Source organism: Caretta caretta, chromosome 4 (genome assembly GCF_965140235.1).
Source record: "Caretta caretta isolate rCarCar2 chromosome 4, rCarCar1.hap1, whole genome shotgun sequence".
Lineage (NCBI taxonomy): Eukaryota > Metazoa > Chordata > Testudines > Cheloniidae > Caretta > Caretta caretta.
Window position 1 is genome coordinate 39,770,064 of NC_134209.1, and position 25,152 is coordinate 39,795,215.

Below are 25,152 nucleotides of genomic sequence, written 5' to 3' on the forward strand. Positions count from 1 at the left end.
ACTTAGTGGATAAGTGTTCTTTATCCTGGAAAGGAAAGCTAGGCAGCAGTCCTTGCTTTCTTGGCATCATACTTGCCTTCTCTTTTAGTTGTGTTGTTTCTTCTGTTAGTTTTTCTTCAGTCTTCAACAACTCCCTTTCCCTCTCTACCATCAAGTTCTTCTGGGTATCAACCTGCTTTTCCAGCTCCTCATGTAGATTTTCTATTTCTGCCTGAATTTTTACAGACTGAAACACAAGAATTACATGATGATATTTAAGAGACTTCCTTGTAGTCTACCAGTATGGAACTACAAAGATAAACAATTGTGCTCATTTTAGGGGTTCTGAAAGAGAAAAGTCAGCATACTCATTAAGTCTGCTGTTTGGAAACCCTGAAAATTCAGTTTATTCTCAACTGACACCTCCCACCCTAAGTTCCTCTAGGAATTCCAAAAGGACATTGACTCATTTTGCAAATACAATCCTAGCTAATTTTGCAAGGCAAGTGAGGACAGGGATAGTGACTGGAAAAGAGTATGCCTAGACTAGGAAGGATGATAGATAAGAGGTTACTTATCCAATTGTTCTCTGTAAGTATCAGAAGAGATAAAAAAAATTCTTGATAATTTTCTGTTAGTCGCTTCTCTAAATTCATTACAAAAGTGGATAGTACCGCTTACACGTGGAATTTGAAGGTTGTTACTGGAAGCTCTAGGACTAAGTCTTGGCCTTCAACTCAGTCACCAGCATTTGTAGGGCAACATCTTGAAATTAAATTAACTAACCTTATGGCATCTATATGTTTAAGTCTGAAATAGTTATTTCAGCACCTCACTGTATTCCGGACATTTGCCTGACCACCCAGCTGGGTTGAAGGAGAGAAGCAGGATAAAATCATATACGAAATTTCTCATTCTGATGCACAATTTCTCTTTATTCATCACTTATGGGAAGTAGCAAGCAGTGATTCCCAGAAATGGGGTGGGAAGGTTAACAGGCATTATGGTGGAATAACAGGTAGAAATAGAAGTACATACACATACATACATAGCAAAACCTTTATAATTTAAGAAATAATCTGTGAATGAATCCAGTAGCCCCTTCCTAACAAAGGATGCATCTACAAAGGAATTGAAGTGTACTCTGTAAAGTCTTTCTTGGACCATGCTCCGACACCCCCTACTTCCAAAATGCCACTAGGGACTCTATATAGGGAGTCCTGATTCCAGGGATGTTCTTCCAGATGCTTACAGATCCATACCAACTGGTGTAGGATTTCAATTTCTCACCTGCAGCGATGCCCAGGCCCTGGCCTTTTGGATAGAATGAGATCAACGTGCTACAATTGTCACATGTGCTCAATAGGTTTGATATATATTTTTGGAGCTCTAAGAAGGCCCTCTGATGCCACAAACTTCCAAAGGGGTGCAAAGGACTGGAACAAAATGGGAGAAATATTTCATAGGAATTGTGGAAAGAAGAATTTATTTTGGGTCAAAAGATTTCTGGAGCTATGACAATCTTCCTCACAACAGAAGCAGTGTGGTTTTGATATAGATAGAACTTATTCTACACCCTGCCGTTAGGACTAGAGAGGCTAGGCATACGCTTGTCTAATCCATCATCTTGACAACTGATTTTATGGGGAGTCTGATGTGCCTACCTAAAAGAACACTGCTAGGGCCTGTTACCCACCTTCTATAGTTCTTGGTTATGGGACTCCAATCAACCATCCCAGAGAAACTAGTGTAGCTGACATCACCAGAACTTGTTTATTACAATAACATATACAGGCGAGGTTCCCACTGAGCCAGGCACTGTACAAACAAAGATTTGTTTCTCCTTAGCCTAGGAACAAAATACGACCAGTTCAATGAACAAAGTTTCCTGATTGAGCTCTGTCTAGGTAGCATAAAGCAACAGTGAGCCAAAGCTAACAACATTCTTGTGTTCAACCTCCCATTTTATTAACACTAGGTAGCACAGACCCAGATGAAGAAGGGGTCCCTGCTTCTAGAGATCTGATCTTTTCTGCAGGTGCAATGGATGTTTCTTGACTGTCTATCAAACCCAAACAAGTCTCTTCTAGGCCAGTGGAGGAATTCAGCTCTCTTTTCTCTATCCTTTATGTGAACTGCCTTGAAAGGCAGCAGATTTGTCTTTGCCCTGTAAATTATTTCCATTTCTAGCAAGAGGCTTTGAACTGTGGTTACACCCTGGTTTTGGATAGAAGATAAACTGTTCATGCTTTGATATGATAAACTAATCTCCAACAGGATGTAGGAGCAAACATGTCCTAAAGGCAAGTTATTCCATAACTGCCCCCTAAGTCATCGTTTCTTGTACCTTTCTCTGAAGCAATAGGTACTGGCCACTGTCAAACGGCATACTGAATTCCACTGGCCATTGGTTTGACCTCATCTGGTTATGTCTATGTTTTTATTCATACACACATCCGAGAGCAGTTAAACTGATCTAAAAGGATGTGTACTTGAGCTTTTGTACGTTAGTCTTCCAGGCGTGCTCCCCATCCTGTGACACTTGCTTCAATAGTAAGTTATAAGGGAATGGAGAGTCAATTGGATTGGCTGTCAGCATGTTAGTTGTTTATACCTGCCCACAAAGTAACATTTGGACGCAAAGTGTGGGTGACACATCTAGTTTTGCATTGCATCTGGCAAGTGAGCGCGTGTCCTGAAAAGAACATTCTGAAGACACACCCTGATGAGTCCCATTCATAGGGCACTGATGCACAGCACCAGCAATCCCAATTGCTAGAGACAATTGGTTATGGATGTCCACTACCAGGAAATAACTGATGTAATGAACTATTGGATCTTTTTGGTAAAAATTTTACTACCATGCTAAAGATGTACAGAATCATGCCTGTTTTCACCCTGGGTGAACTGCATAGATGAGAAGCATTACCTGTTGGTCATGAATAAGGAGAGAAGCTGTGCAGCTGCAGAAGTGTTCATAAACATCGTTTCAACACAAACCTTAGCGTATCACTATATTTTCCAGTCTATGTCTCACTATAAAGGATTTTCCACAATTTTACATACCTTAAGCCTGCCACACCTTTAAGTTTCCACCAATGCTTTCAATTAGGTATTGAGCCCTAGATAAAGATGAAAGCATCTCTAACTACTGCATTCTTAAAAGCACAATTACTATTAACATAGGTATTGGTGTCAGATGCCTCTAGGCCTATCGGGAGGGCTGCAAGAACAAAACACAACACACTTAAATGTTTTTACACTTTACTCAACACTTGCTGTACCTTCTGATTGCTTTCATGAAGGTCCACCTCGAGTTTGTTCTTCTCTGCTCTAACAGTCTCCAGCATGTGCTGGAGTTTGTCTCTTTCTGCTGTTAATGAGGAACTTTGTTCCTCCAGTTGCTGAATACGTTCATTCTCGCCCTCTGTCTTTTCTCTCAGTTCACTCAGCAATTGATTCCTTTCACCAGAGACTAAGTTTAGTTCTTCATTCAACTTTTCTATCTATTAAAAACATCAAAAAAAGAATACATACAACTTTGTAAAAACCAAACCAAGTTACAGTATCCCCCAAATTTACCACTCTAATAAGCTACAGGAAATGGCACTGTGAACAAATTCAGGCAAACATTCAGTCATAACATCTAACAATAGGTAGAGTGAACAGGAGTTTTATCTTTAGTAAATTATAGGAAGTAACTTAGTGGATAAGTAAAGAAGTACTTGTGGCACCTTAGAGACAATGGGTGTTACCAAAGCAAAACTATTTCCCCATGTTTATTCCCCCCCTACTGTTCCTCAGACGTTCTTGTCAACTGGTAGAAATGGCCCACCTTGATTATCATCACTACAAAGGGTCCCCGCCCCGCACTCTCCTGCTAGTAATAGCTCACCTTTCCTGATCACTCTCGTTACAGTGTGTATGGTAACACTCATTGTTTCATGTTCTCTGTGTATATAAATCTCCCTACTGTATTTTCCACTGAATGCATCCGATGAAGTGAGCTGTAGCTCATGAAAGCTTATGCTCAAATAAATTTGTTAGTCTCTAAGGTGCCACAAGTACTCCTTTTCTTTTTGCGAATACAGACTAACATAGCTGCTACTCTGAAACCTGTCATTAGTGGATAAATATTCTTTATCCTGGAAAAGAAAGCTAGGCAGCAGTCCTTGCTTTCTTCGTATCATACTTGCCTTCTCTTTTAGTTGTGTTCTTTCTTCTGTTAGTTTTTCTTCAGTCTTCAGCAACTCCCTTTCCCTCTCTACCATCAAGTTCTTCTGGGTATCAACCTGCTTTTCCAGCTCCTCATGTAGATTTTCTATTTCTGCCTGAATTTTTACAGACTGAAACACAAGAATTACATGATGATATTTAAGAGACTTCCTTGTAGTCTACCAGTATGGAACTACAAAGATAAACAATTGTGCTCATTTTAGGGGTTCTGAAAGAGAAAAGTCAGCGTACTCATTAAGTCTGCTGTTTGGAAACCCTGAAAATTCAGTTTATTCTCAGCTGACACCTCCCACCCTAAGTTCCTCTAGGAATTCCAAAAGGACATTGACTCATCTTGCAAATACAATCCTAGCTAATTTTGCAAGGCAAGTGAGGAAAAGGATAGTGACTGGGAGAGAGTATGCCTAAAGTAGGAAGAATGATTGGTGAGAGGTTGCTTATCCGATTATGGTCATGTCTATGTTTTTGTTCAGACACACACCTGAGAGCAGTTAAACTGATCTAAAAGGATGTGTGCTTGAGCTTTAGTAAGTTAGTCCTCCAGGTGTTCTCCCCATCCTGTGACACTTGCTTCAATAGTAAGTTGGAAGGGAATGGAGAGTCAATTGGATTGGCTGTCAGCATGTTAGTTGTTTACACCTGCCCACAAAGTAACATTTGGACGCAAAGTGTGGGTGACACACCTAGTTTTGCATTGCATCTGGCAAGTGAGCGCATGTCCTGAAAAGAACATTCTGAAGACACACCCTGATGAGTCCCATTCATAGGGCACTGATGCACAGCACCAGCAATCCCAATTGCTAGAGACAATTGGTTATGGATGTCCACTACCAGGAAATAACTGATGTAATGAACTATTGGATCTTTTTGGTAAAAATTTTACTACCATGCTAAAGATGTACAGAATCATGCCTGTTTTCACCCTGGGTGAACTGCATAGATGAGAAGCATTACCTGTTGGTCATGAATAAGGAGAGAAGCTGTGCAGCTGCAGAAGTGTTCATAAACATCGTTTCAACACAAACCTTAGCGTATCACTATATTTTCCAGTCTATGTCTCACTATAAAGGATTTTCCACAATTTTACATACCTTAAGCCTGCCACACCTTTAAGTTTCCACCAATGCTTTCAATTAGGTATTGAGCCCTAGATAAAGATGAAAGCATCTCTAACTACTGCATTCTTAAAAGCACAATTACTATTAACATAGGTATTGGTGTCAGATGCCTCTAGGCCTATCGGGAGGGCTGCAAGAACAAAACACAACACACTTAAATGTTTTTACACTTTACTCAACACTTGCTGTACCTTCTGATTGCTTTCATGAAGGTCCACCTCGAGTTTGTTCTTCTCTGCTCTAACAGTCTCCAGCATGTGCTGGAGTTTGTCTCTTTCTGCTGTTAATGAGGAACTTTGTTCCTCCAGTTGCTGAATACGTTCATTCTCGCCCTCTGTCTTTTCTCTCAGTTCACTCAGCAATTGATTCCTTTCACCAGAGACTAAGTTTAGTTCTTCATTCAACTTTTCTATCTATTAAAAACATACAAGGAATACATATTGTAATTTTGTTTGGTTTACAAACTTTCATATAAATAGTACCCCCCAAATTTTACCATTCAGGTAAAAGTTACAGGAAGCAGCATGGTGAACAGATGTAAACATTCAGTCAAAGTCTAAAAATAAATGTTACCTCTCTTTTTCTTTATAAACACATAATCAAGTTGCTACACCAGATTACCCTTTGAAATTTAACTAGGATTGATAGCCCAACAAAAACATTTACACACAGTGGGCAAGGCGTTTTTCTGTGACTTAATGTCTTTGCCATATTCTGAAGGAGACAGAAGGTTGGTGAGGTAATCTTTTATTGGATTGACTTCCTTTGTGGGGGGAGAGACAGACACACACACAAGCTTTTGAGCTTATACAGAGCTATTCTTCAGGTCCTTCAGGTTCAGAAGTCAGTCCAATAAAAGGTATTACCTTGTTGGGAGAGACTTGGACTTGACATGACCCGCCCCCAGTCATCTTGTATGCTCAGCCACTATAAATTAGAAACAAAAATCTATAGTCACGAAAATTTGGCCTTGGCTTAGGCAGATAAAACAAAATGCCAGCTGCAACATTACTAAGAGGGATAGATACAACTTGAGTTTCAGCAAGTTTTTTACTGGTGTCTGTGAGGGTTTCTTGGTGGAAGTTGCTTTTGAGGATAAGTAAAAAGTATGAGGTGTAGCTGTTGCTAGGGAAATAGCCCATTAGGGGTTATTTTGAGAAATTAGAGAGAATATTTGAAAGAGTAGGGAGTCACAATCTACTCCTGATTAAACATTCCTACCCTGAGAGTGCATCCCACCAACAAGCATACAAGTCATAAAAATAAGCAGACCTTGAGATGTTTTAACAAACTTTGAAAAATGCAAAAGATATATGGGTAGGCAGGTCCTAGGCACGTGAACCTCTGTATAGTCATATTATGTAAAATAATTGGTTCGTATTTTTTAATAGGTACGTTTTGAGTGAAATAATTGGTTAAGGTACAGATTAAAAAACTCTCATTTTAATTACACAAGAATCAGAAGAAAAGTTTGTTGGAATTTAACTCTGGGAGACAGCTCAAGAACAAACTGCTAGACCTCTGATACACTGCATGACACCACACTTGTGCAGAAGCCGGAGCCCCAGACAATTTGATCCTGACTGGCCATCAGGAGAACTCCGTCCGCTTTACGGAGTTGTGATCACTGGAATGCTTGGCATGTGCATTCTGTTGCTTAACTGCTAATAAATATAGATTAAGGGTATTACTGTGTGAAGGCTCTTTCATTGTGAAAAGGTCCCACTAACCCATAGAGGGCCACTGGACCTGCGGAAAGGAGAGGGCTCTAAATTGTTCAGGTAACCACCTCACCCACCTTTTCTCTCTAGTAACCATGTTGGTTCCAGGATATAACACCACTGCATATTCTGAAGGAATGAAGTTTCAGAATCGAAAGGAAGGAGAAAAAAAGAGTCAGATACCCAAGTTCATGTTCAACTGTTTTATACTGAACTGATCTTTTTTGGAGTGTTTCTCTCCTGTCCATTGTCCTAACCACATCTGACCTCTGAGGAGCTAACTAGAAGATATCACCCTTGCTGCAGGATACAGTCTCCAAGTAGGAAGCTGCCAAGTAGGTATACTTCACTACAGTTACTTTTAACTCTCAGCACCATGACATTTTTACCTTTAAAAAGAATGAGGGCTAAGTACTTCCTATCTCTTGTTCTACAAGGTCCTTTGGAAACAAAAGTTCCCTTTTGAAGGAATGGATGTATCTTTTGTGAGCATGAGTACTGATGCACTGGCATCTGATTGCCTGCACTATAATTACAGTTTTGTTATGCTTTTGTTCAATCTTAGTCTTATCTTTGAGGACGTAGTCAGAATAGAAACTACTAGGTGACACAGGATGAGAGTCCTTAAACACCAGGAAGATATTTTCCCTGGGATAAGGGCCATTCTTTTGTCTGGTTTAACGTTAGACACTACTTTTTTCCTCTCTCTGAAACTTCTTGTAAGCAACAGATTTATATTTTTATATATGGCTAAGAAACATAAGAATGAAAGTTTTCATTTTTGTGCTTCTTAACCAAGTGCCCATAGTTCATGTCATTTGTGGGTGACACCTCAATCATTTTCATGACACACTGACAGCAAACTCAGGATTTGGATCTTCCTATATGAGCAAGCAGGAAGAGTTGCCAAGGTATCAGGATGAAGACAGTTGTGAGGCAGATATTCAGGACTGCCCAGCATCCAGCCAGCTCCCATTGTCCTGAAAACATGCCAAGGACTTTTGAACCTCGCCCATAAGAAGTTCTTAGTAATAGCAAAGATAACCAAAAAGCTACTTGTCCGGTATGTTGGGTAAGTGTTCTTTATCCTGGAAAGTAGTCCTTGCTGTCTTGCTACAGTACTTGCCTTCTCTTTAAGTTGTGTTGTTTCTTCTGTTAGTTTTTCTTCTGTCTTCAACAACTCCTTTTCTCTCTCTACAATCAAATTCTTCTGGGCATCAACCTGCTGTTTCTGACATTTCAGCTCCTCCTGTAGATTTTCCATTTCTGCCTGAATTTTCACAGACAAACACAAGACATTACATGATACTTATAAAGTGACTTCACTGTATTCTATCAAATTGGAACGGTAATCACAACTGTTCAAGGGTTCTAAAAGAGAACATACCTATTAAGTCTGTTATTTGAAAGCCATGAACATTCAGTTTAGCCTCTATCGATACCTCCCACCTCTAAGGATTCCAAAAGGACATGGGTGGCTCTCTTTCTGGAAATGTAATCCTTGCCAACTTCAAAAGGTAAATAAGAACATAGATGTGCAATTAAGACAGACTAGGAGTACTTGTGGCACCTTAGAGACTAACCAATTTATTTGAGCATGAGCTTTGGTGCATCTGATGAAGTGAGCTGTAGCTCACGAAAGCTCATGCTCAAATAAATTGGTTAGTCTCTAAGGTGCCACAAGTACTCCTTTTCTTTTTGCGAATACAGACTAACACAGCTGTTCCTCTGAAACCTGTCATTAAGACAGACTAGTAAATTTGGGTATGAGGAGGTTGCCTTTCAGATGGTTTTCTGAATATAATAGAAGAGATTGCTGAGTCCATGCTTAGTGACCACAGCAAGAATTTTCTCAAGCTCAATGTTCTAAAGCTGGGTAAGTAGCAAAGAATCCCACATGGTACACTTCATGGAACAGGTATGTATGTACTTACAATTGCTGTTCTATTAAGATCAATATCTGAATGGAAGAATAATTTGATTACTTGGGTCTATGCACTTGCACCTGTAGTGTGTACAAAAGTATTTCAGTGCTTTAAAGCTTGAAGCCATTAAGATCCATCAGGAGTTCTAGTCTGCTACCCTACTGAAATACTTGGGATACTCCAATTCCCCAAGTAGTCAGGGTACTAGCATTCCTGTTATAATCAGTGATTCCAGTTCAGTCTTTGGTAAGTTTACTTAAAACCTATATTCCTGACCAGAGTTTATTGAACTTATAGAAAATAGCTTCACCCTGCAAATGATGAAAATCAGATTCTGAAGTTAATGGGAGCAAAATAACAAGCCTTTCACGAATACCTGCTTCCAGACAAGGTAGGATTGATGAAGCCAGGTACAACACAATCACAGATAAAATAGAGCATCAGCTTTGGCATCTGCTGCATACATATACTGTGCTTTGAGAGACCATGGCATTGTTTTACTTCTAATATAGAGGGGGGAAAATGTGTTGCCAATTGGTTTCCTTCCTTGGACTAACCTCCCCTAATCCAACTCAACCTGGACTGAATTATCCAGGAGCTCAAATCTCCTGTTACCGTTAAACATGGATTGTTCTACACAGTTGTATTCAAAGTTAAATGCAGAATCACTGTTGCTATATGCTGTTATAGAAACTAAGTGTGTACTTCTAAAGTTTTAGGAACATTTGTTTAACAGGTAGAAGAACATGCCTAAACACTGCTGCCAGAGTCAAATCTTCATTGCCCTCTGGTGACCGCAAAACACAACCTGTGGTAATTGTGGGAGCGAACCTGGCCAAGAGTCAGTTTCAGGAATTCAACTGTAAAACAGTTTAAACCACTCTGAACATTTGCAAGTAAATTTAAGCCCCAAAGAGAGGTTTGATACATACCCTCTCTTTGTTTTCCTCTATGTCCGCCTTTAACTGGTCTCTTTCTGCTCTAACACATGCTAGAATTTGCTGAAACTCATCTCTCTCTTGAGTAACTGAAGAGGCCTCCTGCAGCTGCGGACATATACGTTCATTCATTGTTTGTTCTATACGTTCTTTTTCCGCTAGTAGTTTGTCATGTTCACAAGAGACAAAAGTCAGGTTTTCAGATAGCTGAATGACCTAAAAGGAAAACAAGAATTGGAATGATCATCAAGGGTATAGCACACAAAAAAAAGCTTCATTAAATTCTGTGATTACTTTAAGTGAGAAAAGCTTTTTTTCGACCTAATATACCGATTCTGTTATGAAAAATCCATGTTTGGTGCACACTTCATAGGAATGATCTACCGGTAAGTTCACTGGCTTGTTACCAATAGTGTTTTTTATACCCTATTAAATGAGACATTTCCTTTATTATTAACCTTTGATAGTAAAATAAAGCAACATTTGACAGACTTCATCACAGCCCAATAAAAGTTTTCAATAGGATTTATTTGAGTAATTTATGGGTGAAAAATCAACAGTCCAATTTTATGGTCACATGAAAGTGGTTTATGGTTAGGCTTAGAAGAATTCAATTTTTTATATTGACAGAAGTTTATTTTAAGCATGTTTTCAGTTTTTACTGATTTAAATTTTCATAGTTTCAGGAAATTGTGGGGTATGTGTCAGACAATAGTGTGGAGGATCAGTTATTTAATGACAGACGTTGAGATTCAAAAAGCTAAATCTTGAAACTTAAAAACAAGTTGCCAACATCACGTCAATATATACAAAGTAAATAACCTTAAATCAAAGTAATAAGTTCTCAGGCAACATTCGTCTTACTTTACTTAGCTGTAAATTTTGATTATTGAAGGTTTTTTTGTTGGTTGTGTGTGAAATAGATGTTTACTAACATTTACTGATAAATATCTAATCCATCCAAGCCCATTTATAGTTTTTCACACTACTGTCAGGCTTTATGCTAGTGAATATTCAGATATTTCAGATTTCATTTTACCACATTAGATGTATGCATCAGAATTTAAAAAGCTCCTAGAAACTTGAGATTGTCTGTGATAACCTTAGAGTTTGAGGGTCAAAAAGGACTTTTTAAAGTAGTTTAAAGAATATTTATAATATGTAGGCAATTGATCTAGAACTACATCAAAAGATTTCCTCCAGATAGTTAAGAAAAAAATCTAAGCCTTCTCATACATATTAAGGGTGAAATCCGGGCCCTTAGTGAAGTCCATGGGAGTTTTAACATTGACTCACATGGAGCCACAATTTCACCCCAAAATTGTTAGTTACATTTATTTACTACAATTCCTACTCAATTTGTAGCTGTGAGGTTAGTTATATTAGGTTTTCACTGCCCTTTACATTTTTCAGAAGTATTTTGTTTTGTTGGACAGCACCCAAAGTACCATGTTGGGAAAAGACATATTTTAGTGAAGTTACAAACTGAAAATAGGATTCCACAGATCATAAATTTGCTATATACAAGTCTGCAGAGAACACAGAAGGCAGTATTAAACAAATTTTTAATATAAGTTACATCTTACCTTCTGCTTCAGATCATTAATTGTTTTCCCTAGCGTCTCTTGAACTTTGGAGAGTTGAGTTTCCTTCTCGGAAATATTTCCTTTCAACTCCTCAATAGTTTCCTGATGCTGTTTGAGAGAGCTGTAAGCATTTCTCAGTTCTTCCTGCATCTCTGCATTCTTTAAGCATAGGACATGAAAAAAAGATTTGTTGTAAGTGAACATTAAGTGTCTGTTCAAAAAAAACTTACTATCCCAGTGTTCATAAAGATACTTTAAATTCTTTTAATACAGTTTTAAAATTGGACATTTCTTACTATTGTAATTGATTCCTGGATAACCTCTCTGAACTGGTCCCTCTCACTTTGGAGAGTCTCTCGTGTTTTCAGATCATCTCTTTCCTGTGCTACAGTTTTCGTTTCCTGACAATTTTTGTTTCCTGAAGTTTGAGCGCTCTGAAAACTTTTTTCCAGATTTATTGGTTTTCAATTCCTCTATTTCATGCAGCCTCTTCTGAGTGCCTCTACTCTTCTTTCAAGCCAAGTATTTGTCCCTGCTAAGAAGACTTTTGTTGCAGCTGTTGGGTTTGTTTGATTTTTTTGTTTTATTCAAAAAGAAAAGTCAAAGCAATTCTTTAACAACTCATTTGGAGAGGTCAAAGATTATAATATTTGTATATTGGATGGACTATTTGTCACATTCAATGCCATAAATGAAAGTTAATCAACATTTTGAATCTCTTAAAGATATTAAATCTTTATTGCCACGTATTTTTCTTAATGGAGTCAAGACATTTATTCATAAACCAGGTAAGTTTTTCTATGACAACTGTTCCATAAAGGAAAAATCTAAAATTACAATTTTTAAAAACAGGTTGGCTGGTCATGTATTTCTGGCAATACTGTATACACATTTACATCTCCCAGAGATGGATATGATATAGATGGCATCTCATTCACATCCACTTATACTTTACTGTAGAGAAGATGAGTGATAAGAATGGATTTATTGATGAAACAGTTTAGTTTTTTAAGGTCTAGAACAGGGCAAAAAAACCCACTAGTCTTTTGGGATCCAAGAAGTACCCAGAATACAATCTTTTCCCCGTGAGCTGGCTGGGGACCTCCTCTGTTGCTCTCAGTTTCAGAGACCAAACTTTGTGAAGCAATATGTTCTTATGAGTTGGGTCACAAAAGGGATAGAGGAGGTGGGTTGGGAAAGTAGAGGGAGGTGAATTGGATAACATACCCTCCATTACTGTGCTGAGCATCCACTTGTCTGACAATCTTTCCAAACTTTCAAAGAGGGATAGGGGCTTCCCAAAGGGAGAAAAGAGATGTGGTTGGGGTACTATCCTCAACTGAGCAGTCAAAATTATTGCTTCATAGTCAAAAAATGTCTGGTGAGAATTGCCTCCTGAAGATGATGCTGACTTGTGACATCAAGGAGGCCTAGACCGTCTCGTGGCAGCATCCTGTGACCTCTGCTGAAAGGAAGATCTAAAGTAAGCTTGAGGTCCAAACAGTTTCCTCTTTGTTGTTGGGGTGCAGACCCCAATGGATAGAGTCACTTGGGAGCTTTTAAGGTGGGCATGGTATCATCTGTTTTCTGAGATAAGACCCTTCAAAAGGGAAAATCTTCAATTGTATTTTGCCAAGTGCTTTGAAATTGCAGCTCGAGCATTGAAGCTTATGAAGGTGGGTGTACTTCAAAAGCATACAACAAAACCAATGAACAAGGTGGCTGGAACGTCAGAGAGGTGATTGGAGCTGGCAGTGCTAGCAAAGAACTGAACTGTTCCTACAAATGTTGAGGGCACTGACGGTGCTGCCAGTACCAAACACATTGCAGCTGCCATTGCGGGTGCAACATGAAGAGTCCAGTAAGGTAAGGCACAGAAGATTCGCGGCATTCAGTAAGGCCTATGGAGTCAGAGGCACTAAGATAAGAAGGTGTTCAGACAACATTGCTAGCTGTGCTGACAGCTTCTCAATCGGGGATGCTGAAGAGGGACCTCATAAAAGGTGAAGACACCAGTCTTAAAACAGCCCCCTGAAGGAGGCAAAGTGTATGGTATTGCCCCAGGTGGAATTGGTGAGTGACTACGCCTATGAGAAAGCGTTGATACTGCACCAAAGGACCTGCTGGAAGCCTTCTTATGAAGTGAAGGCTGGGATTCAATTGCCTGTCAGAGTTGGAAGGATGCTTGGAACACTTTGAGGCGGTCATTGAAGAGGACAAAAAGCAGCACTTGTCTCCAGATTTGTGCTTTGAATCCGGAGCAGCTGCAGGGGCACTGCTGAGTTAGTCTTCATGATCAGGGTCCAGTTCTGAAGAGGGATGAGTTGCCCACTTCATAAGAGGAACTTTGAGGTAGAAATCCCTCTGTTTTTAAGTTCTGGTAGGGAAGGAGGTACAAATAAAGCCCATCTCCCTCACATGCCCCTCACCTTGACAAATTAAGCAGCTTCTGTGCTTATCTGTGACAAAAGGCCACACACATAGGCATGCTGCTTAAAGACTTGGGATTTTTTCCACACCAAACCCAGCAGACTACCTAAACTAACTTTGCTAACTTATACCACTGAACTAACTATCCACAAAAAAACAAGATTAATTGAAAGCTGGTGAACCAAAGCCAATAGTTACTGGGAGGACCAACTTTCCCTATGAGCAGTGAGAAAAAACAGAGGGAGGTGGCAGACATGTCCCTTTTATGCCCTTGGCTCAGCACATGAGCAGAGCAGGGGCACCTCCATAATCTAGTGGAACTGCTGGCAAAACTCTGACTTGATGGAATTGGGCACATGTACACTTACACTGGAATGTATATGTGCACAATTACTTGGAGAACAGTTAACTCCTTTAGAAGGAGAAAAAGGTCTTGTGTTTTGAATGCTGTTATTACTCTTCAAATAAGAGATTAAATAATATCAAACATTAGCTAAATTTGGAAAATAATTATTAGGAAATCAGACTTCTCAATAGTTACCGGTGAAGTGCATTCCTCACACTGTTTCTTTTCTACTTGTAGACTCTCCAACTTTTGCTGCAATACGGTCTTTTCTTGGGTAAGAGACAGGATTTGTTCTTGTAGCAAAGGAAGTTGATCACTTTCTTCCTGGTGTTTAATATAGCCTTTTTCTTCAAGGAGTTGGTCTCTCTGTAAAGTGACTTGTTTTAGCTCTTCAGTCAGCTGCAAAATCTAAAAAGACAGGGTATCCAAAAGAATACCATTCACTCAAAGACTTAGAGAAAAAATTAAACATGAATGACATTTATTCACTCTGCTATTTAATACCAAGGCAGGAATTTGACCCCAATGAATGATATAAAGACCTGGACCAACTTTCTTTTACACCTCAGTTGCTCAATCACCTTCCACAGCCTTACCTCACAGTTTAGCTAACAGATGTCCTACTACTACTACTACTACTACATCTTGTTTGAAGACCTCATGATTTGAAGAATATGGGAAGAGCCAGAGGAGCAAATAGTAGAGGTTCAGCTCCTAGAGGGAGCTCCCTTCTTGATCCCGGTTACTGACTAGAAGGTTTCAAGAACAATGGTTAAGATGAGGAGATTGTGCAAGATAGGCATTGGCGGCCTATTTTCACATATCTAAAATTTTAAACCAAGTTGTGAATTGACAGTGTTATTTTCAAATTTGATCTGACATCTTACCTTGAGCTCTAGTTCACCAACAGTTTCTCCTAGAGAATCTTCAGCATTTAGAATCTCAGATCTTTTCTCTGAAATATCTTTCTCCAACTCCTCAATAGTCTTCTGGTACTGCTTGAGAGAGCTTTGCGCATTTCTCAGTTCTTCCTGTGCCAGGATGTTCTTTCACACAGAAGGAGAATTATACACATCAAAATGAACTCACGACATATCAGTAACTATTCTGATGGAAGAGGTTTTATTACAGGTTCCTTTTCCATCTTTTCCTCCACTATTCCTTATCTTTCAATACTATTTCTAGGCATTTCTGTAGCGTTCCGCACTGCTGCACAATTATTCATTTTGATTAACATCAGTTTCTTACCATTGCAATTGTCTCCTGTATATCCTCCTTGAGTTGGTCTGTCTCACTTTGAAGAGTTTCTTGTTTTTGCTTCAGGTCATCTCTTTCCTGGATTAGAATTTTGACCTCTTCTTGACTTTCATGGAGTTTCTGAGCAATTGCCAGTTTCTCCATCCTCTCGGCCTCCATTCTAGATTCATTAGTTTTTGATATCTCTTTCAGTTGCTCCATTTCACTCAACTTCTGCTGAGCTTGACTGAGCTCTTCTTTCACACCAAGAAGTTGTTCCTGCTCAGCAGTCTTTTCTTGCAATTCTTGGATCTTGCTGGAGAGCTTTAATGTAAGGAAGTCCAAGCATATTAAAGGTTATAATGGAGAGTCAAATACTGTGTTCAAACATTCTTCCCCAACCCTGTATGTATTTGCCTTTTAATAGAAAGCATAGCTTTCATTAGCTGACAATTGAGTCCTGCCCATCCTAGTTCCTGGATTACATTCTTGCCCAATCTAAATTAAAAAAAAGTGCATTCCTATACATGACATCATGCATCAATTTCAGTGCCAGAAGTCCACAATTTAGGGCATGGTGTCTGGACATATTAGTCTGCTGAGCTTTTTTTGGCTATATAGAAATTACATCTATACATATCTTTATGCCACTGACCATTCTTTTGGCAAAATTCCCCCTCTTTCTACGATAGCATACTTTTAGTAGTATAATAGGATTATGGATTTTAGCCATGTAGGGCACTAAAGTATGCACTCATTCTCAAGTTTGAGACCTTAGTTTCTATTTTTTTTTTTAACTGAACAAAAACCAATTGTGTAGCAGGTAGAGGCCCAATTCTGTGAGGAGCTAAGATGGCTCCACTCTTATCAACTTTAGTGGGAGTCAGGGTGGAGGCAGGGAGGATGGGAGACAACTGCTTAGCATATTGCAAGATGGCCTGTCCACACAATCACGTTAAAGATGAAAATATTTTAAAGGAAAGACTGTGGGAAGGGACGGGAAGAAGAGTATGGTATATGAAAGAGGAAGCAGATGTTTCATCTCTGCCACTCAATCTGTGTGACATCATAGTCCTACTGCACAGTCCTTCCCATAAACTTCAATGGGATATTGACTAACAGACTGCTTTGTAGTGAGGGCTTACAGAGTGTTTAATATGTAGTAAAAAAAAAAAAAAATCCATTCACCATGAAATACTGCCACAGTGCTAAAATCATGGTGTTACTACACATCCATGTGAGCACCCATCCACTGGCATTGGTAAGCTGCACTATTGCACACTTATCTTTTCATGACCTTGTTTAGATGGGCTGGTTTATCAGTCAGGTGGCTCCAATGGCTAATCCTGCTTGGATCAAACCCTTGCAAAATTGTTTGTATTAAGAGGTGAGGAGTTTAATAAAGTAATAGGCTGTAGCAGTAAAGCTTTACTAAGTTCATTTTCTGCCTCTTATCCTGTGCACAAATCCAAATGTGAGGGAGAGGAAAGACAAAAAGTTTTACCCTATTCCCCAGATATCTGAAGAACTTGTTTGGGGAAGGAAGAAAGAGGTATACAAGCCTGGTGATCTATTTACAAAACAAAAACAAACCCAAACAACTGTATAGAGTGTTTAGGAGACAAATCCAAGTTGTTGTTAGGTAAACAAAAGAAAAAACTCCATATTTCAAACCAAAACATCTTGTCTATTGATCACAATATACTCTATGGTAGGCCTTCAGCTAGTAAGAAAATACTTTCCAGATTATTACATCTATTTTATCCAATTTTAGTGTTCAAAAATAGCCACAGTACCAGCAGGTCAGGTGCAGTAAAGGCCTTTGTGAAATACCCAATTATTATAGAATCTTCTGTCACAGACTGTGGAAGCTATTACAGATATATTTGTGCAACTTCAGTTTAAGAGTTTCTCAAGGAGGACTTTACTATGAGTGAGTTGTTCAGTGACTATTCCATAGAAAAGGTGGAAGGCACTAACCTCTAGTCTCACATTGTCCACAATAGTTTTAAGCTTTTGGGCTTCGTCAGATAGCTGTTCTACTTGGTGTTTAAGTTGCTCACTTTCTCCAGATGCAGCCAACAATTTTTGCTCAAGTTCTTCATGGTGGCCTTTGAGCTCTAGGTACTCCTGATCAGCCTTTACATACTTCAGTTGGGTACTGGCTAGGTCTTCTTTTGATATTCTGATTTCTTCAGTCATGCCTTGAAGTCTAGCCTCCTTATCAGCCACTTCAGAGAGCAGCTTCTCTCTTTCTGATGTTAATAAACACAATTCCTCTGATTTCTCAAATATCTGCCAAGGGAACCGGAATATTAGTGCATGTGCTACAGTAGCTACATCCCCATATGCAAAGGCAAGAAATGAAAATAGGCTGATGAAAGCTGGATTAGATCCGTAAGTGGTTAGGAGACTACGTTTTACCCAGGCAACAGCCAAAACTAAAAACAAAACAAAACAAAAAAACACAAAAAACTGAGCGAGAACAAATACAAGAATGGGGTCTAAAACCTGCTGCTTTCAACTCCCTTCTCTAACCCCCTATAAATTCCTTGGGCTGCCCCCAGATATATATTTTAAATATCTTTAAGACATGTCTCTCTTAGGGTATGTCTATACTACCCACCAGATCGGCGGGCAGTGATCGATCCAGCAGGGGGTTGATTTATCACATGTATTCTAGACCCGATAAATCAACCCGAGCGCTCTCCCGTCAGCTCCTGTACTCCAGCACCACGAGAGACGCAGGCAGAGTCGATGGGGGAGCGGCCACAGTCAACTCACCGCAGTGAAGACACCGCAGTGAGTAGGTCTAAGTACGTTGACTTCAGCTACGTTATTCACATAGCTGAAGTTGCGAAACCTAGATCGATCCCCCCCCCCCCACAGTGTAGACCAGGCCTCAGAAATTTAGGCTGATATTCTTAATTAGAGTCTCCTCTATAAATATTCTGTTAAAGAGATATGCATACGACAGATTTTATAGGTACAAAAGCCTATTGTTATTCTCTAATTTGGAGGACTTTTTGGTAATCACTGTGCTATTAAAGTTTGAAGACTTTTTGGGGTGGGTGTTTGTGATCAGGATTCTACGGAGGAAGTGCGCCTTGGATATTTTTAAGTCCATATTTTGGCATGTAATTTTAGTAAGTGTTTGAAGATAAAGAAGTCCTTAGAAAAGCCATGTAAAAATAAATTCCTTGAGCTATATTTAAGGGAAGGTTAAGCAATTGAAACCTGCCCTGAGACTTTGCTTTAACTTCAAAAATTAAATATTTCATTCTTATCTAAGACAGTGGAATCCTGTTCAGGGCCATGAATGGCATGTCTAAGTTTAGGGTACTAAGCCAAAGCTCCAAACCCCACCTCAACCCTGACCTGGCATGGTCACCTCTAAGTCGGATTGGGCAGTCCAATGGTTTTATGGATTACTTACAAGTCACTAAAATGTGTTTTAGAACTTGGAAAAAACTGGATGACTTCACATTTAAGTTTTGAAATATAAATATTAAATAATTTTTTATAAAAACAACCAAACGTTATCTATTTGGTTGATTTACCTTTGTTCTAATCAAGGTTTGGGCAATTTTTGACAGTATGACTGGATATCCAGTAACCTTCCACCAATGTACCAAGCCTCTAAAATTCAGTGTAAAATAGTAAGAGAACATCTGAAAAAAGTAAGGCTTGTCTTAAGCTCAAGAGCCTCCCTAGAAAGTTTCAAATAGTTATCACCAATGTATATGTTAAGGCAGTCAGCACATCCCTAATATTTTTAAAATGTATGCAGATCATTTAAGTAGCAGCATGCATGCACAGATGACTTGTTACTTTAAGATCTTAAGAGAAATATACATGGGAAGGGGTGAGTGTATGGGTATAGAGTGTCACACTTCATAGCTTCCATAGGAGGAGATTGTTGCACACCACAGAGCCTCCTTGCATCCCTCAGTTCCACCCCACAAGCCTGTGTGCTGCTTTCTATCCCCCTCCATTTCAGGAACATCTTGTAACTCTCCCACATCTCTTCCTTTCAGGGGTTCTGTTTCCCCCCTATTCTCTGTTCTTCCCGTACCCAGGGTCCCCCCAATGCCAGCAGGTCTGTGCACACTTATTTCCACTTCTCCCCATTCCCCCACTCCTCACAATGGGCTCTATATGTCCCCTCCTTCCCCAAAGCTCCCCTCCTGCAGGGGGGTCTGTATGCCCCAGTTGTCCCCCATTCTCCCTTTATGTCATGGACTATATGCATGCACCCATTCCCCCACCCCTTTTTTCTGTCTGGGAGATTACATACAGACAGATATTGTCGAATTAGTGTACGGCCTTCATAATCTCAGCATATTATTAGAGCAAGAGGTTTTGAATTTTTACCTGTTTCTGTAGCACCTCAACTTTATCAGGTAGAGATCTGAATTCTGATGATGTATCTACTTCCTTTCGTAAAACTGTGTTCTCTTCTAACACTTTATCCAATTCATTTTTTAAATCAGCTATCTTTCTTTCCAATTCCACAAGAGACAACAAATCTAGAGTTTGAAAGATTTACATTAATAAAGAGCTCCAAAGATCCACTTTGATTGTTTAATAGGTAGAAGATGCACACATTGGTTGAGAGAACATTACCAGGTTTTAAACAGATTTACTTTTTGGACTGATTAAAATGAGACCTGTTGATAATGAAGGAGGAAGTCAAGCTGCCAATTAGTTATTTTATCACTACCTGTTTGGATCAATCCCAGATTATTGTAAAACAGCTTCTCCCAAATATAAAAAAAAGTTAACTTCACTGTTTATTGCAGTATGTAACACAAAAATCCCGTCATGAAGTGAGTGGGAAAAGCTGAACATAAGAATGTTTTAAGTAGTTGAAAAAAGAAAAGGAGTACTTGTGGCACCTTAGAGACTAACCAATTTATTTGAGCATGAGCTTTCGTGAGCTACAGCTCACTTCATCAGATGTTTACCGTGGAAACTGCAGACATCTGATGAAGTGAGCTGTAGCTCACGAAAGCTCATGCTCAAATAAATTGGTTAGTCTCTAAGGTGCCACAAGTACTCCTTTTCTTTTTGTGAATACAGACTAACACGGCTGTTCCTCTGAAACCTGTCATTAAGTAGTTGATGTGTATCAGAAAAAACAGTGGTCCCAAGCTGGTGAACAATGAAGCTTCTAAATGCTTGAATGAAGTAAAGCTCAATAGCTCTTGCTCTATACCTTCCCCTCCCCTCTCAAAAACCCCCAAACTATTAACGTACACTTTTATAGGTCACTATGTCAAAACACTATGAAAGGGGGAGATCTACAAAGTCATTCAGAACATCTTTTTTTTGTAACGGTACCTTTTGGAACTTTACCCTCCAAGAGCAAGGTTAGCTTTGTGTTTTCTTGAAAAGCAGATTGTAGCTCTTTCTGTAAGTCAACTTGCATTTTTTTGTAGCTCACTTTTCCTGCTTCTAATTGACATTGATACAATTGAACATCCTTTTCCATTTGCTTGTAACCATTTAAGAGCTCATTCTGTAGGAAAAAAGAGTAAGATTATTCTAGTCACAGAAGTACTGTGACAAATTAAACTAAGAATTTAGTAGTAAGCAAAGCTCCTTTCGCCGTTGCAATCTCTCAGAATTGTCCCAGTATTATCCTCCCCACATATCTAGCTGGTCATTAAAGTCTTGTTGCTTCTTCATCAACTCTTAACAAATATCAGGTCTTTCTTTATGTACTAGCTACTAATGCTTGCCTTCCATCTGGATTACCGTAGCCTCCTCTCCAGCTTGATACCTGTATCAATCCCCTCGACTTTGTCTGAAGCATTCTGAGCAAACTGATCTTTCAGGCCCAGACCACCTCAATCCCCTTTAAAGTCACTCCATTTGTCTATCCTGCCCCTTACAGTATCTTGTCCTTATCCTCAATTTCAAATCTCACACCTCTGACTTCACCTTCTTATTATTCCTCCCCTTTGCTCCACCACCACCACCAGCCTACATCTCCCATTCTGTTCTTTTGCTTTCTTTCATCCTCTCCCAAGCACGGAGCACCCATCCAGCCGCAGTGTGCCAGGCCTCTACCCTCCATAGTCAAATCCTTCCTGAAATCTTACTATCCAGCAGCCCCATGATTATAAAACACAAGTACAAGGGAGATTAAGTAGTAACTTCCCCTGAGTCTTATCTTTCCAGATTTGTTCCTTGACTAGTCTCTCTGGAACAAGGAGAGCCTCTATAACAGTTTCTTATACGCCAGAAGCATATCACTTATGCTGAGATAATAAGTTACTTGCCATTTTCTCTTTTAGCTCTAGATTTTCACTCCTGAGAAATGCAGATTCTTTCTTAGCATCCAGGGCTACAGTTTCAGTATCAACAAGAGACTTGCTCATTTGTTGAATTTCATCAAGTAGTTTATCAGAATCTCCCTGTAAGAATGAGACAGATATTAAACACAAATAATCAGAAATTATGATAAAGCAACTATGATCTTGTTAGGATTCCCACGTAGCCAAATAACTATCATACTGGTTTTAAGAGTCCTGGAGAGTTTGTTGTGTTTAAGTGCCACAATAGCGGGAAATTTTTCCTGCAAAAAAATAGAACACATAGCAGTTTATCTAGTAATCGTCCTTAAATACATTTACTGATATATGCGGTATGAACCGTATTTGCCCAGCAAAAATTCAGATGTGTTGACTAGTAATAAGTTGTCAGCATAATAATCAGCTCTTATATAGTAGTTTTTCTAAGCTTTTGTCTTTTCCTTCTGGAAGGAGTTCAGGCTCTCCTATTATAACCGAATTAGCTCTAAAAATCAGAGGAGAACTCAAGTTTACCATTGAAAAAGACACATCTTTCTTCCCCGTGCCTGCCTTCTGTAGTTCTTCCACATATTTCTGCAAATCCTTTACTTGATTTTCTTTTTCTTTAAGCTGTTCCAATTTTGATTTTAGTTCAGTCTGAAAAAAAGAATTAGAGAAAAGCAGCATAAGTAGGTGAACAATTTAAGTATACAATTTGGTTTTACAGGTAACTTCACTAACAAAAAACAATTATAAACACTTACACATAAGTAAAACTGACCAGAGCCCAATTATTTTATCTATTAAAAAAGTTAGAAGGTTAAGATCTGATATATACAAAATTATGTATTTCATTCTATACAGTCATCCAGTTTTGTTACACAGAAGACCATCAGCCAAGCTCACCTCCAGATCTTCATTGTATACTTCAGCATTTTTAACTATATTCTGTAAGTTGGTAATTTCATGTATTAGTTGTATCTGTGGAGCAATTGAAGCAAAATTGCAGAGCATATTAGAAAGCACCCATCCATTAATTTTAGTTGCCATCACCATGAAAATAAGCAAGATCTACCTTAAATTTTCCCCAGGGTTTGGCAAGACAATATGTTGTTGTTTACTATAGTTAAGAAACAAGTTATTACATCCGCTTTAAGGCAGGAAGAAAAGTTGCATAAAGTCACAGCCCTTTACTTTAGCTTCCCAATAGTTTAATAAGGATTTCAGCATACCTCAACCTGCCATAGCCCAAACACAGGATGCAATGTGATGCAAAATAAGCGATTCATGCAGGAAAAACTTAAAGTGAAATTCAATCCTTAAGATTAAGTAATTTTTTTTTTTATAAGATCAGTTGCTATTGAGTTTGGGTTCCCAAGACTGCAGGGAAAATTTTAGATATGAGACTGTCTCCTCAAAAGACTTATCATTACAGCATTGGTTCACACTTTTAGTAAAAGCTAATTCAGCAACTTTTAGAGAAAATGCAGTTTTTATAGCAACCAGTTTATTGTCAATGAGCAGCTCATTCTTCACTCCCTCCTCCCAACCACAAATTGTTCACCTCAATAAATCAAGAAATAAAATCCTCAGAGCATGTTTTACAACTGTCAAAAGATGCTTTTATTAGCAGTCAGCTGGCAAGAATCAAGCAAGATTTATTTTTGACCTTTAGCATAAGTGATTTTATATTTTCATACTTGCCGTGAATTGGAAGCCAGCTCCTTCTATACTATATAATTTCCCAGTACATTGAAGTATTTTTCTTAGGTTTCTTTGCTGACATAGTATCATGCAGCAAAAGCAAGCATTTCAATTTCCCACAGATATTACTGCTGAGTCTCACAGTGACATTTAATTCATAAAACAAGACTTGAATAGTTATAAGTCAGACCTATAAAAGTAGTGCATTTAGAAATGCACTAAAGCAAGATCTTCTGTTCAAGATGTTTGAGTTAAATATTTAACTTTATTAAATCATCAACGTTTAGAAAGCAGTTTACTAACTTTAATGACAACAGCACTCTTGACAAAATCCAAAACAATGTGAAGTGCAGATTAGTAAATTCAATTTTTACTGTGGACATTATCCAAGTTACGTATTTAGTTGAAATTCAGTTAAGGAGTGCAACCCTGAACTTGCCTGCATATTGAGGTCAGAAAACTGAAGCAAATTTTTCCTCCATGACCTAGCGTCCAAATTCCACAATCCCTAAACTAGTCTGGACATACTTTGTAAGATCCTTGGTAGTCAATATGACTTTCTAAAAACATGCCTGTTATTTGGAATAAGGTCTTATATTACACACTTCTCTGAAAAATGAGGTGAAGTCTGTTTTCCGAAGTCTTATCAGGCTGTAACTTTCATGTTAACATCTTACCTCATAGTCTTTTTGGGTTTGTTTTTCCAGTTCCTCAAATTCATCTGTTTCTATCTTTTCCTTCAGTTTCTCCTTCAATTCACTTATCTCCAATTTCAGCTGTTCGTTTTCTAATACTAGGTTGTCAAAGTTAGCTTGCAGGACATCCACCTCATTTCTAGCAATATCCTTAAAAAGGAAGAATGATGTGTTATAACAGGGCTTACTTGCATTTTAAGCTAATTTCTATTAGGACACTGACCTGACCTACCTTTTCTAGTGCTAGTGTTTCACAGAGTTGGACAGAATCTGCAAAGTCTTTTTGACTCTAGAAAAAGAAATGCTTTCTGTTAGCCATTTTACAAGATCCAGTGATTTTGTTTAAAAAAATTAGTACTGTATGGGTAGCCAGAGTTGAAATAAATAAAATAAACCCTCAAATTCAGATGTATTTATTTTTAACAACCACACTCTGAAGGCTGCTAAGATGAGGAGAACAACATTGGTTAGTATAATGTTTAGAGATATAGGAAGCATAATTGATCTCACACAAGAGGTCAGCCTGGCCAGAGCAGATTGCAGAATGAAAAAATTATAAAAAACAAATTTCCTCAGTTGTGTATGATCTTGTATTAAATTATCAATCTTGAAAGTTACCCAGTTCATATTCGCTCCAGAATTCCATTCGCTTTCTGAGATTGCATCAGGGGTAGGCAGATAATCATATTCAGAATACTCTGAAAACATAGCTTGGGGAAAAAAAAAAAAAAAAAAAAACAAGAAAAAAGATAGGTGCATTTAAAAACAAAACAAGACACAGCAACTTGTCCATGATGGTAAAATTTGTTTTCTCACAAAAAGGATTCCATCAGTCCATAACCAACTACTGGGTAGCCATATCTGCAAATACTGCTAACTGGAAAGAAATTTTCGCTCCTATGTGATCCTTCTATAAATGGCCTGGAACTATGCCACACA

At 38.6% G+C, this 25,152-nt stretch overlaps 1 protein-coding gene across 2 annotated transcripts in view; it reads right to left on the reverse strand.

Moving 5' to 3' along the window:
* CENPE (centromere protein E) overlaps positions 1–25,152 on the reverse strand; it is a 73,421-nt gene that overhangs the window by 23,247 nt on the left and 25,022 nt on the right. The window contains exons 15-33 of one of the 2 annotated variants that reach the window (XM_048847325.2): positions 24,832–24,923; positions 24,446–24,502; positions 24,196–24,363; positions 22,721–22,795; positions 22,349–22,471; positions 21,803–21,937; positions 20,859–21,036; positions 19,890–20,044; positions 17,496–17,810; positions 15,528–15,839; positions 15,167–15,325; positions 14,475–14,687; positions 11,504–11,662; positions 9,912–10,133; positions 8,181–8,324; positions 5,525–5,746; positions 4,176–4,325; positions 3,264–3,485; positions 77–226 (exon numbers count right to left, since the gene is read on the reverse strand). In XM_048847325.2, coding sequence (XP_048703282.2) covers positions 77–226; positions 3,264–3,485; positions 4,176–4,325; positions 5,525–5,746; positions 8,181–8,324; positions 9,912–10,133; positions 11,504–11,662; positions 14,475–14,687; positions 15,167–15,325; positions 15,528–15,839; positions 17,496–17,810; positions 19,890–20,044; positions 20,859–21,036; positions 21,803–21,937; positions 22,349–22,471; positions 22,721–22,795; positions 24,196–24,363; positions 24,446–24,502; positions 24,832–24,923 — 3,251 coding nt within the window. The remainder of the gene's footprint in view (positions 1–76; positions 227–3,263; positions 3,486–4,175; positions 4,326–5,524; positions 5,747–8,180; positions 8,325–9,911; positions 10,134–11,503; positions 11,663–14,474; positions 14,688–15,166; positions 15,326–15,527; positions 15,840–17,495; positions 17,811–19,889; positions 20,045–20,858; positions 21,037–21,802; positions 21,938–22,348; positions 22,472–22,720; positions 22,796–24,195; positions 24,364–24,445; positions 24,503–24,831; positions 24,924–25,152) is intronic. The other variant, XM_048847326.2, reaches the window with a different exon arrangement.